Raw genomic sequence first — 13,226 nt, 5'->3', positions numbered from 1 at the left:
AACTTCGTTAGTGTCTTCCAGGCAAGTTCAGTTTTAAATATTACTTATATCAACATTGGGTTTTTTTTCTTTAGCACCTATTAGGTAGGTATTCTTATCAGACAGGTAACTGTATACATACTTACAACCAAGTTTCAACATAGTTCCATTTTACCCCTATAGATTGTTCGTTTCATTAAATTTACGTGTTATTAACAGTTAGGGTCATGTAAGGACGGCCTCCCATGTGTGCGGTGTGTAGCTGCGATGACGTAGCTCGGAACGTCAGACGGAACATTTGACAGATGCTGGGAACGGAGTGGAGGAAGGGTATGATTATTCGTTCTATGTTTTGGGAGACTGCGGTATATTCGTGTTGTCTTCTTGTAAAGTGGAACTCTTGCCTTTTTATAGTGTTAAATCACTGAAGTATGCCACCGAAGATACCGAGCAACACACCCCACCCGGTCACATTATACTGACTACGTGCAAACCAGGCGTCCTACTCCCTGTATGCTGAGCGCTAAGCAGGGGAAGAAACTACCAATTTTATAGACTTTAGCGTGTCTCGGCCAGTGGACAGCATCAGAGCCTACCTGTATGCTGAGCACTTACGATGATCAGAAACTACCACTTTTATAGACTTTTAATGCGTCTCGGCCTGGCGATAGAAACCAGAGCCTGCATAACAGGGACAGGCGGTAAAAGGCTAAAAGTGAGATACCTTCATAAACGACTCATCAGGAGCTAGACGCTTAATTATGGCATTACCCTAATACTGTGCTTCTACTTGTTAGCAGAAAAATATAAACCGTAAAGGCGGTTATTTTACGTGGGTATGAAAATCTGATCCGCAAAAATTGAGAAATAGATGAATTATATAATATCTATACCCTACAGCAATTCACAAAATCTTTTAATCCACTAAAATTTAATTTTCTCGTTTTTGGTACAAATTGTTATGTTGATCCGTAAAAATACCCGGTTACCGTATTCGACCCAATAAGCTCCCCTCCCCCATGACTTCAATTGGCCAGGTGTAAGTATAGACCGAAATACACAAAACTGTAAAGGTTTGCAATAATTTCATCTTTAGTACCTTTTCATTTTTAAACGGCCTGGGCGTTTATTGGGTCTAATACGGTATACAGAATGTACAGTTAACACGTTTATATCGAACACGCTTTCAACGAATTCATGATTATAATGTAGTAATTTTCGTTCATCGTTAATGTTCCTAAAAGCTGTCTGTAATTAGCAAAGTGATTTCGTTGGTCCTAGAGGTTCGTTATAACCATGTTTTATTACATTTTTCAAATCGAAATATAAGGTTTTACAGTGAACATTAGAGTGATATATATCACTCTAGTAAAAATATCAATTTTGATATTTTCACTTGCTTTTGACCAATCAGACTTATTATATAATACATGTATTTAAAAGATAAAAATATTTGAAAAAAAGAAATTTCTGAAAAATAAAAACAATAAAACAAAAATTTCATTTGAATTTTTTTTTTAAATATTTATTCAATATTTACATAGATAAAAGTATGATAAATTCTGGACACAAAACTAACAGATTTGATACAACAAATCAACTCTAATACAAAACAATACATGTAGATGAGGATGAATTTTGGTAAACAGTAAAGACTCTAATTACACCATAAAAAATATTTGTCCATCTTATAAACAACATTTATACATACACACATGACAACAAGAAATGATTACATGGAACACGTTTTCCTATCTAACCAATGAAGTTCTAGCTTGTCAAGAGAATATGTCGCCAATGAAACTAGAATTTGAACCATAGAACGCTGAAACTAATGTTTCAAATACAAAATTATTTAATCAAACTTTCAATCATTGCCGGTGACCCATGGTTGATTGCACTACACTACCTACACTTATCACTCGTGGGATAGCTCGATCTTACAGCACCGCTTCAATGACGAAACTCTATAAATAGAAACCAATCAACATAACTCTTTTAAAATGAGAATTCTTAAGGTTTGGAGGGAGAATATTAATGGATATCAATTTTTTTTATGTACAGCTTCTGTGAAGCGTATGTAACCTCTAATCGCATTGGCTAAAATATGTCGGGGCCAATCAGACGGCACTTGACGAAAGCGGTGCTCTGAGATTGTGCTGTCCCACGGCTAATAAGTGTAGCGAAGTGTAGTGCAATAAACCGTGGGTCACCGACGATGACTTTCAATAGCCTGTTCCTCTAAAGGCAGCAATGTGTTGAACTTGTTTTAAATAAATATTTTTCTGGTTATTACAGAATTTTTTTTAAACAATTCTGTTCCATTTACTACAGAAAAAACTTCAAAAGTTTCTTTTTAACAATTTGTATTATAATTAAATATTCGATATTTTTTACAGTTTTAAAACAAAAAGAAAATAACCAAACATTGCAGTAAGATTTGAAAAACATGCACTACACCTGCTATAAAATTTGACCCATTCATCCCTAAAATTTCATAATGGACTGGCCTAGACTTTGATTAAGAAGAGCCTAAATGTAATTTCAGGGGAACGAGTTATTACTAAAAAAATTGTATCTTTAGCAAGAATATCATCCATCACTTTAACATGTATTTTCATCATATTGAGAATTGAAACAAAATCATTGGTCTTTCTCTACTGCAGGTCTGTCTATCGCGAACCCTGTAAGTATGGAAGTCAAACATAAAATGCCAGTTATGAGACCGTGTATGATTACAAATATTGTAGATATGAAAATTCTCTTTCATTCTTCCCCATTTTCTCGTTTTATTTTCTCTCTCTCCCTTATGCGTCCTATCCGTCTTTCTCTCTAAATACCAATCTGTCAGACTATCAGATCAATGCCATGGCGATCTCAACGAAAGATACACAATCAACAACATACATGATCTGAAATTCAATTAACTATACCACTTTTTTTTCATATGCAAGACATTCTTTCAGCATTTTAGAATTTACCATCGGTCAAATTCATTATTTGTTTAAAAAAATTATTCAAATTAATTAATAATTAATTTTGATAATTTTCACAATAAATAAAGGAGTAGCGAATCCGGACCTTATGCTTATGATACCTACTCTTTAAGTAAAACAACAGCTTGAAAGTGTGGACATAATCTAACATTTTAACCTTAAACTTGAATTGCTTTCCTTTTGGAGCAAACATGTACAAACAACCAGATATGGTCATTTCTGTCCGGTCACATTTCCAGAATCAGTCATACGGCACTTTGCCACTTGTACAATCGGAATCCACTGTGCCACTGAAAATGCAACTGCCTATGCCAACTTCTGAACGGCCACACGAACAACATGTGTCACTTGAACAGAGAATGCTGCCTTTTATGTTGAAAGGTTCCTGCCAGTTTTCACCCAGTTCCCATAGCACAATGTGCTCCCCAGACCAGGAGGTTTGAGAGGAGCCACTTGTTCAGCTTGTTAGGTGAAAAGTTGTATCCTCAACCGTGTGTGGAGTCGTCCTCAACAAAGTCCTCGGCTTCCTCTCGGCTCACACACTCAATATGACTCACCTGAAACACAAAGTTACAGTCATAGTGTAAAACAAAAAAGATCTTTATTTCTTACTCACTGACATCAATTCCATATCTTATATTTTTGTTTCATAATATTTTTCCAGTGATTGTAACGTCAAAAAATTATGTCAAAATATGATGTCACAACACCAGCACCCTCGATACTCAAGGGGTTCCAATCACTTATGATATCTACACCCCTGGACTATCTCATAATAAAACTGGAGGCAACAGTACAGAACAGCTCATTTAGTCCTTTGATGTACATCAAAAGATTCGTATAAAGGTACACTGTGTGACTTTGAAGTTGGTCGTCGCTCTCTCTGTAGTCTTCAAAGAATTTTTTGCTGGCCTGTGATTTGTTCAGATTTTTTCCTCTGAGCTGCCTTTAGTATAAGATAGTCCAGGGGTGTAGAGATAGTAAGTGATAAGAACCCCTCTATTATCGAGGATGCAACACAAGGTAGTGGGACTAATCAACGGTAATAATTCTTTATCAACACCACTCGTGTACAACTGACATACTAAGACTTTGGCACACACTGAACGATTACCGCGAGATCTATACTTGGTCATCACATTTTAATATCGGCATCCATCTCTTTCTCACCATGAAAGTGTCTAGAGTAAACCTTTGATAATCCAGACGCCTTCGATCCCAGCCTCTGCGCGGATTACAATATTTCTGGACTATCAATTTTTAAGTTCTTAGTCAAGATGCAACATTACGGTTAAACATTTCTGTATGGACTGAGAGTTTCCAGACTATTAGCATCCAGATTATCGGGACTCTACTGTATATCTATATCTCATATGTACCTGTATGTTATAAAGTAATTGCTGGTAACACTTGTAAGTAATTTAGCATGGTTAATAAAAATGATTAACCATGCATCTGTGTTACTGACCTTGTTTCTGAACTTGACACCGTAGAATTTGTCGGCGTGTTGTAGGAGTTCTGGTCGGAAGGTGGTAGTAATAAACTGGGCATCGCCGGCCAGCTCATGGATCATATCTGTAGACAGAAAGCACTTCATTAACAACTAATTTCACCTTTAATCAGTAGCTAGTCAATTTTCATAGCCAATTTTGATAATAATATCTCCAATTGCGCATACAGCAAGTAAACACAAAATGTCCCCCCTACAAAATCTATTGTTAAGTTAATCCCATTATCAATGTAAAATTCAAAACCCTATTATCTATGCTATTTGGGCAATATTTCTCGCCATACATTGTATAAGCGATTTAGTCGATCATATCATGATCACCGCATTCAGAGAATGCCTTAAAGTTTAGTGAAGTCTAATCTTTGTAATATTTCCTCATGTCCCTAAGGTGAGGAGGTAAGATATTTCTGTGATGTCAAAAATGTACATTAAACTTTTAACCAAGCAGAGCTTGGCTTAAAGCATAAGTTCTTCAAACACTAACCTGAGACAAAAATGTTTAAAGGCACACTACCTCTCCGGAGCAAAATATAAAGATTTCTTAAAATACATTTATAACACCAGAAAATACATACCGAGGCCTAAGATGAGGTTACAACACCAAACATATGCAAGATTTTCTGCGTAATATATGATAACTGTGGAGATGCGTTTCACTGTTTTGCCGTCTGGCACAGTAATATTCAACTATCGCGCATTATTTAAGACGCCAGAGGAAAACATAAGACGACCAGCATTGTAAAAATTAACATTTTACTTATTTTAATTCAATTTTTCAGAAGATGATGATGAGTGTAGCATTAACAGTAAGTTAATAACTTTTGCGACTCTACAAAATATTCGACCTTGTTTTACATTCCCATTTAAAACTTAAAAGGCGTTTTGGAAAAGTAGTGGGCCTTTAATGCTCCTTTAAGCAAAGAACTAATTGATCTTGTACAAAATACCAATGTGATGCTCGATATAACAAATTCATGAAATATTCCATATTTCATCTCTATACCTGCTACTGCTTTTCTATGCTGTGCGTCTAAAGCCTGATCAATTTCATCAAACAGATAGAACGGAGCGGGATCACACTTCTGAATGGCAAATATAAGTGTGAGGGCTACCAGTGATTTCTGGCCTCCTGATAACTGTAACATGTCCTTCATCTCGGCCCGGTTTCCTGTGAACGACACCTATAAACAACAAATACATTATTAATATGCACGTTACCTATAAACAACAAACAACACATGGTCAGCTGTTGTTTCCTGTGAACAGACAACCAATAAAAATCAACTTTGTCATCTTATATGAGTAAAAATTCACGTTATTCAGAAACATCATAAATCAAGTCTACTACTTACTATAAGTCTTTTTGCTTATGTAGGTCATGATAAAGTTCAAAGGTCATAATGAAGATGAAAAATGATTTCACTTTTGAATTTATCGCTCACCTGGTTTGTAATGCCAAGTAATGTTCTGAATACAGGTTCATTGTTTCTTTTCTGAAGCAATTTTAATATTAACCTCTAAATCCCCTATTGGGCCCCACCCTTCCTGCCCCCAGGGGGCCAGAGCCAAAATTTAAACAAGTTCTGTTCCCCATCCAAAAATGATGTTTGTGGCCAAATTTGGTTACATTCCATGCAGAACTCTAGGACAAGTAGTGATTTAAACCATTTACCTCTATTTCCCCTATTGGGCCCCACCCCTCCTGCCCCCGGAGTGTCAGAGCCAAAATTTATACAAGTTCTGTTCTCCTACTCCCATGGATGTTTATGGCCAAATTTGGTTACATTCCATGCATAACTCTAGGACAAGTACCGATTTATAGGATTTACCTATAATTCCCCTATTGGGCCCCGCCCCTCTTGACCCCCGGGACCAGAGCCGAAATTTATACAAACTCAGTTCTTATTCTCCCAAGGATATTTCTGGCCAAATTTGGTTACATTCCATGCAGAACTCTAGGACAAGTAGTGATTTATAGAATTTACCTCTATTTCCCCTATTGGGCCCCACCCCTCCAGCCCCCTGGGGGTCAGAGCCAAAATTTATACAAGTTCTGTTCCCCTTTCCCCCAAGGATGTTTGTGGCCAAATTTGGTTACAATCCATGTAGAACTCTATGACTAGTTGCGATTTAAAGGATTTACCTCTATTTCCCCTATTGGGCCCCGCCCCTCCTGCTCCCGGGGGACCAGAGCCAAAATTTATACAAGTTCTGTTCCCCTTCCCCAAGGATATTTGTGGCCAAATTTGGTTACAATCCATGTAGAACTCTATGACTAGTTGCGATTTAAAGGATTTACCTCTATTTCCCCTATTGGGCCCCGCCCCTCCTGCTCCCGGGGGACCAGAGCCAAAATTTATACAAGTTCTGTTCCCCTTCCCCCAAGGATATTTGTGGCCAAATTTGGTTACATTCCAATCAGAACTCTATGACTAGTAGCGATTTAAAGCATTTACCTCTATTTCCCCTATTGGGCCCCGCCCCTCCTGCCCCCCGGGGACCAGAGCCAAAATTTATACAAGTTCTGTTCCCCCTCCCCCAAGGATGTTTGTGGTCAAGTTTGGTTACATTCCAATCAGAACTCTATGACTAGTAGCGATTTAAAGCATTCACCTCTATTTCCCCTATTGGGCCCCGCCCCTCCTGCCCCCGGGGGACCAGAGCCAAAATTTATACAAGTTTTGTTCCCCCTCCCCCAAGGATGTTTATAGCCAAATTTGGATACATTCCATTCAGAACTCTATGACTAGTAGCGATTTAAAGGATTTACCTCTATTTCCCCTATTGGGCCCCGCCCGTCCTGCCCCCGGGGGGTCAGAGCCAAAATTTATACAAGTTCTGTTCCCCCTCCCCCAAGGATGTATGTGGCCAAATTTGGTTACAATCCATGCAGAACTCTATGACTAGTAGCGATTTAAAGGAAATGTTGACGGACAGACGGACGACGGACGACGCGCCATGACATAAGCTCACCGGCCCTTCGGGCCAGGTGAGCTGAAAAATGATTTCACTTTTGAATTTTGATAGGTTTGTTTTTCAGCATTACACATCAAGGCTCCCAAACCCTAAACATGGTTGAATAAACAAGAGTGAGACTTTTTTTCCCCTTTTTTTTATCTGAGATTTTAGTTTGAGGTACTAAGATATATAATGTATATAATACCTTGATGCCCACACCAGTGAACTGCTCTACCAGTGGAACGTCCTGCTGCGGAGACGCATCATCATCATCACCCTGAAAAATATATATATATTGTATTTATTAGTGTCCATAGAATAAAATCAAGAACTGTGGCTAAGTAATATCCAAACGTTCTCTTATTTGTAAACATGACAACAAGATCATGGTATGTTTGAGAACAGGACCACTGTATTTGTCATCCGTCTGAGCTGATGATTAGCAAACTAATTTCGATTATGTTCATAAGAGCGTTTAATTTGGTAACCATGGCAACCTACTCATATTTCATGTTCTTGATTAATTTTATTTCAATTTTTACCTAAACTGAGCAATATTTAAATATTGACCTAAGGCCTAGATGACCAAATTCTTGTCCATTTCACAAAGCATGTATACAATGACCTCAGTCCTGGTTACTATGGTAAGACCTCAGTCCTGGTTACTATGGTAACTACAAGAAAATAAAACTATGCACCTCTTTTCACATCCAAAGTAATACCACTACCTTGATGTGAGGGTATCATTACACCAACTTATCACCACCAATGAAACATGTAAGTGAACAGTGTACGATTCACATGTTACTTACATTTTGCTCGTTATCGCCCTTCTTCATTACCAGCACAGCATGTCCCTGTGGGGCCAGTTTCTTGAAAATCTCGCTGAAATACTTGGACACCTGAAAATTGGTAAATGTAGATAATTAAGTTTCCTCAGTGAATAGAGTGTTATATTGTGATACTTGGGACTAAATCATCACACTTATCATGCCTTCATATCTACTTTTAAAATTTTAAAATTAAACAGTCATATTTATCTATTTTGTGTCTTCCCAAAAGAAATCAGTTTTCCGAAACAGATATTATGAAGTATTAATTAATTAGAAACTTGTTACACATTTTTTTAATTAGCTACTAAATACCCTTTGAATACAATGTAAGAACAGCTAATATGGCAGAGAATACAAGTTGTGATCCAATTAAATATGAATTATGGCCTTACCTGTTTGAATGTCAGCTGGATAGCTTCGTATTTTCTGTGGTCTAACGCATTCATCAGATCTAGGATAGACTGAAAACAAAAAACCAGGACTTTAAGTGAAGTTAGTTACCCCTATAGCCAGAAATGTCAGATATTTCAATCTCTCTAATAGTCATAAGTATAAGATTCCAAAGTTGAATGCAAAATACAAACTCCAATTTTTGGTATATGTTTGTTCTCTAAGGGATTATTGATAATGGTTATTTAAGAGTCATTTAAAACTGAATAAAAAATAACCTTTATTTAAATTGTGCAAGAATTGTAGATTTGTTTGTTTGTTTGTTTGATTTATTAACGTCCTATTAACAGCTATGGTCATGTAAGGACGGCCTCCCATGTATGCGTAGTGTTGCGTGTATGTTGTGCGAGGTGCGTGTTTTGGGAGACTGCGGTATATATTCGTGATGTGTCTTCTTGTATAGTGGAACTATTGCCCTTTTTATAGTGCTATCACACTGAAGCATGCCGCCGAAGACACCAAGCAACACACCCCACCCGGTCACATTATACTGACAAAAGGGCGAACCAGTCGTCCCACTCCCTGTTTGCTGAGCGCTAAGCAGGAGCAGAAACTACCACTTTTAAAGACTTTGGTGTGTCTCGGCCAGGGGACAGAACCCAGAGCCTTCCTCGCAGGGGCGAACGCTCAACTCGAGGCCAAAAGTGAGGCGATGCCAAGGGAGGCATTAGGAAAGATAAAGTCAGTTAGGAAGAAGAGAAAAGATAAGATCCTAAATTTAGTCGCCTTTTACGATCATGCAATAGGGGCAGCAGGTACAATTTCTAACGCCCTACCTGCAGGGCCAGCAAGAATTGTAGAAGATGTTACTTCACTGAAATATAACTTTCGCCAATATACTTTGATCATAAAATTCGTAGAAGTAAATCACACGGCAAAGAAAGTTGCCTACCTCATGGCCTCTATCCAACTCATCTTTCCTTTTTATAAGTTTTTCTTTCTGGTCTGAGAAGTTTACAAACTGGTCCAAAGCTTTCTTGTTGACATGGCTGTACTTTTTCAGCTCATGGTTACACTGCTCTAGTTTTTTAAATAACTAAAACAAAGAAATATTGTTTTAAATAATCGGACGATCACTTGCAGTAACAGGACTGAATCATAAATAACTTTATTTTTATTATACATTCTTCCTTCATACTGTGAAACACGCAATGTTTGAGTTATTTATTTACTTTATCATTTATTTATCATTCACTGCTTTAAAAGACTCAAATAATGATGCTATAAAGTTTATTCTCAAACAGGCCAAACCTGCATATAAATTGTCCATTTTTTTCTTTTTTTTTTACAAAACTAGAATTTCAAAAATTATAGAATAAATGATTTTTGAAAAGATAACATTTCTTTAGGATTTCATTTACAGTCTAGCTGACTTGTCCATCTATCTGTCGCATGACCTACAAAATAGTTTGCGGTAATGTGGAACAATTCTTTATAAACTAGCAGCCAGTATAGACAGCGATGATATAGACAGATGGATGTTCTAGCAAGTACTTTTGATTATTGTTCGGCTTATGTAGACAGCTGTTAAGTCAAGCGTTGTCAAAGGGAGATACTTAATTAAAATCAGCATCAAATCAGGTGACAATTCAAGGGAGACAAAAAACCTGCATATAAATTGTCCATTTTTTTCTTTTTTTTTTTACAAAACTAGAATTTCAAAAATTATAGAATAAATGATTTTTGAAAAGATAACATTTCTTTAGGATTTCATTTACAGTCTAGCTGACTTGTCCATCTATCTGTCGCATGACCTACAAAATAGTTTGCGGTAATGTGGAACAATTCTTTATAAACTAGCAGCCAGTATAGACAGCGATGATATAGACAGATGGATGTTCTAGCAAGTACTTTTGATTATTGTTCGGCTTATGTAGACAGCTGTTAAGTCAAGCGTTGTCAAAGGGAGATACTTAATTAAAATCAGCATCAAATCAGGTGACAATTCAAGGGAGACAATCATTAGTAAATCAAATCAAAGTAAAACCTGTTTTAAGCTTAGATTCTGGTATTTTTCGAAAGCGTCACTGGGTAATGATCCAAGTTCTCGAATTTTCCGCATACATTCATCTTTCTGTAAAAGGAAATGAGACTTTATTTATATTTCTATAAAATTGAATAAAAATGAGGCATTCTATAACTGCATTGACATACATACATGTATAATTTGTTTACAATGTAAATAATCACATATGTTTGATAACATTGAAATTTTTTTTGCCAATTTTTGATTCAAATAAACTGTTAAATGATCTTGTCAGCAGCACTTACCTTTTTCAATAGCAAAGACTGTTTGTTTGTCATCTTTTCCAACTCTTTAGCATCGTCACTGATTTTTTCATGGCTATCTTTTTCTTGGCCCTGACAAGATAAAAACATGAAATAACAGTACATATGCACTAAACAATGATTTTCATACAATTCAATGGAAGTAGATGTTCTTATAATTACTGCAATTTAATAAGCAAAAACACATTTTATATATTTTCTGTTACAAAGGCCTTGACATTTGAACATCATAACAGGCCCTAATTTCACGAAACAAACTTTAGATAAAAAATGACTTCAGTCAAAGTTTTTCGTATAAGTTAGATAAGGAGAAAAACAGAAGTTTTGACCTAAGTCTGCATGTTAGTTTCGAGAAATTGGAGCCAGTAAAAGCAAACCTAAGTAAGTTTAGAAAGTGTGATGAACTTCCAGTTTGATTGGCTAAAGGTAACTTGCATGATCACACAGGTCAACAATAGTAACATTTTGTTAACTCATTCATCCCTGAAATTTCATAATGGACTGGTCTAGTCTTTGATTGAGAAGAGTCTAAATGTGTCTTCAGGGGTAAAGGAGTTAAGATGACTTTGTAATCAAACATGAAATTCAAATTTTTTGAAAATACTATACAAAGGCCAGTCTAAATCAAACTTGACCCTAACAAGAAAGTTACAATACATAGATCAGCGTTTTTAGATTACGAGGCTACGGCGGCCAAGTGGCTAAAATATTGTGACATACTTGTTGTGAAAATTGTGTTTAAGGCTTAAATCAATACAACTTACCTTCCAGTATTCTAAATTGTTTTGTAAGTTCTTCTGTTCCTTATTCATTTTATCTAACTGGTCGTCAAGTTCTGAAACAGATTTGGAAAGTCAATGTTATTTCGATGTACTTCAATGTTCTTCAAAATATCGTCTTCTAACGTTAAGAATATTCACTTTACAATAAGCATGAGGAAACTCAACTACTAGGTAAAGGCTGTGAAGAAACTGAAGAAACAAATCATGAATATATCATCCATCTCTCAATCACAATGTCACATACAAAAGTATCTGTGTATCAGCAGACTCAGGACATATGTGTGCTTTAAAGGAGCTCGACATTACCTTTGGATTGACCCTTGAGATCAACAATTCTGTCGTCGGCCGTAGACAGGTCAGAGTTCAGTGTCTCTAGTCTCTCCCGCCGATCTTCCTCTGACACTTCCTGTAGCTCATGGATTATCCGGTCTCGCTTCTTCATCAGGTTATTGTGAAGTAAATTTTCTAATTTGTTCTTCTCGCCTTCGAGCTGTTCGTAAGAAATAATAATAACTTTCACTGGTGTTTTTGAAATAGAAGTCAAACTAATGGTCTCAAACATTGATAACTCTATGACAATGCTTATCTCGAAGTACAGTCATACTCATTATACTACCACATTTTGTTCAGGACTATTTTGGCATTACAATGAGGTTGGCTATAATGTTTAATTTGGATACAAATTATCAGCTGCAGATTGCATGTGTTCGTTCATAACTAAGAATGTTCTTCCATTCAAAATTTGGTTTATAATTAGAACAAAAATCAGTCTTCAGTTGATGCTGTGCACAGGTGGCCATATGTTATCGGATGGCGATAGTTCCAAGGAACACTAATTTATTTGACATATTTATCTCAAAATATTAAAATTTTTCATCGCCCTATTGACTTCCAAGTGACAAGGTTACCCTAATTTTATTATTTTTATTTAAATAATTTCTGGATGAAAGCCTTACCCGTATGCGCTCTGTGAGGGCCTCTTTATTCTGCTGGGTGAGTTGTTTGATCTGATCGTTGAGATAGTCTACTTCTCGCTGGTCTTCTACACTCAGCTGTGATAGTAAGTCGGAGCCTAACTCCTCGTTAAGTGAAGCTGCCGATCCCTGCATCGCCTCTAAACTGGTCTGTAGACTGGCCACGCTCTTCTCCTGTGGAGGAGAGATTCAATATTGCACAAAAGGTTTTCCAAGAACGAATAATGCTACTAATCAAGCAATCATAACTGATTTGCTTCTATCGAACTTACTTTTAGCATTCAATAATATAAAGTAGACTTTTTACCTCATAATCTTATTAATACAAATTAACAAACTTACAAAATTAGTTAGCTAGCCACAAACATTTCAACTCACATGAAATATATACCATATTTGAACAAAAAAAATGTCCAGTATCCTTATAAATGCTCCCTCTTGCTTTTTTGGACACT

At 36.5% G+C, this 13,226-nt stretch overlaps 1 protein-coding gene across 1 annotated transcript in view; it reads right to left on the bottom strand.

Moving 5' to 3' along the window:
• Nucleotides 1-1,496: 1,496 nt before the first annotated feature.
• The window catches only part of LOC138335491 (structural maintenance of chromosomes protein 3-like), a 30,527-nt gene continuing 18,797 nt past the window's right edge, over nucleotides 1,497-13,226 (bottom strand). Inside the window, exons 22-33 of the mRNA XM_069284604.1 lie at nucleotides 12,754-12,945; nucleotides 12,104-12,287; nucleotides 11,780-11,850; nucleotides 10,998-11,087; nucleotides 10,714-10,800; nucleotides 9,619-9,762; nucleotides 8,669-8,737; nucleotides 8,256-8,345; nucleotides 7,649-7,720; nucleotides 5,489-5,666; nucleotides 4,444-4,550; nucleotides 1,497-3,532 (exon numbers count right to left, since the gene is read on the bottom strand). Coding sequence (XP_069140705.1) covers nucleotides 3,461-3,532; nucleotides 4,444-4,550; nucleotides 5,489-5,666; nucleotides 7,649-7,720; nucleotides 8,256-8,345; nucleotides 8,669-8,737; nucleotides 9,619-9,762; nucleotides 10,714-10,800; nucleotides 10,998-11,087; nucleotides 11,780-11,850; nucleotides 12,104-12,287; nucleotides 12,754-12,945 — 1,356 coding nt within the window. The 3' untranslated portion in view covers nucleotides 1,497-3,460. The remainder of the gene's footprint in view (nucleotides 3,533-4,443; nucleotides 4,551-5,488; nucleotides 5,667-7,648; nucleotides 7,721-8,255; nucleotides 8,346-8,668; nucleotides 8,738-9,618; nucleotides 9,763-10,713; nucleotides 10,801-10,997; nucleotides 11,088-11,779; nucleotides 11,851-12,103; nucleotides 12,288-12,753; nucleotides 12,946-13,226) is intronic.

This window comes from Argopecten irradians, chromosome 11, assembly GCF_041381155.1.
Source record: "Argopecten irradians isolate NY chromosome 11, Ai_NY, whole genome shotgun sequence".
Classification (NCBI taxonomy): domain Eukaryota; kingdom Metazoa; phylum Mollusca; class Bivalvia; order Pectinida; family Pectinidae; genus Argopecten; species Argopecten irradians.
This window is presented reverse-complemented; position numbering and strand designations above follow the sequence as displayed.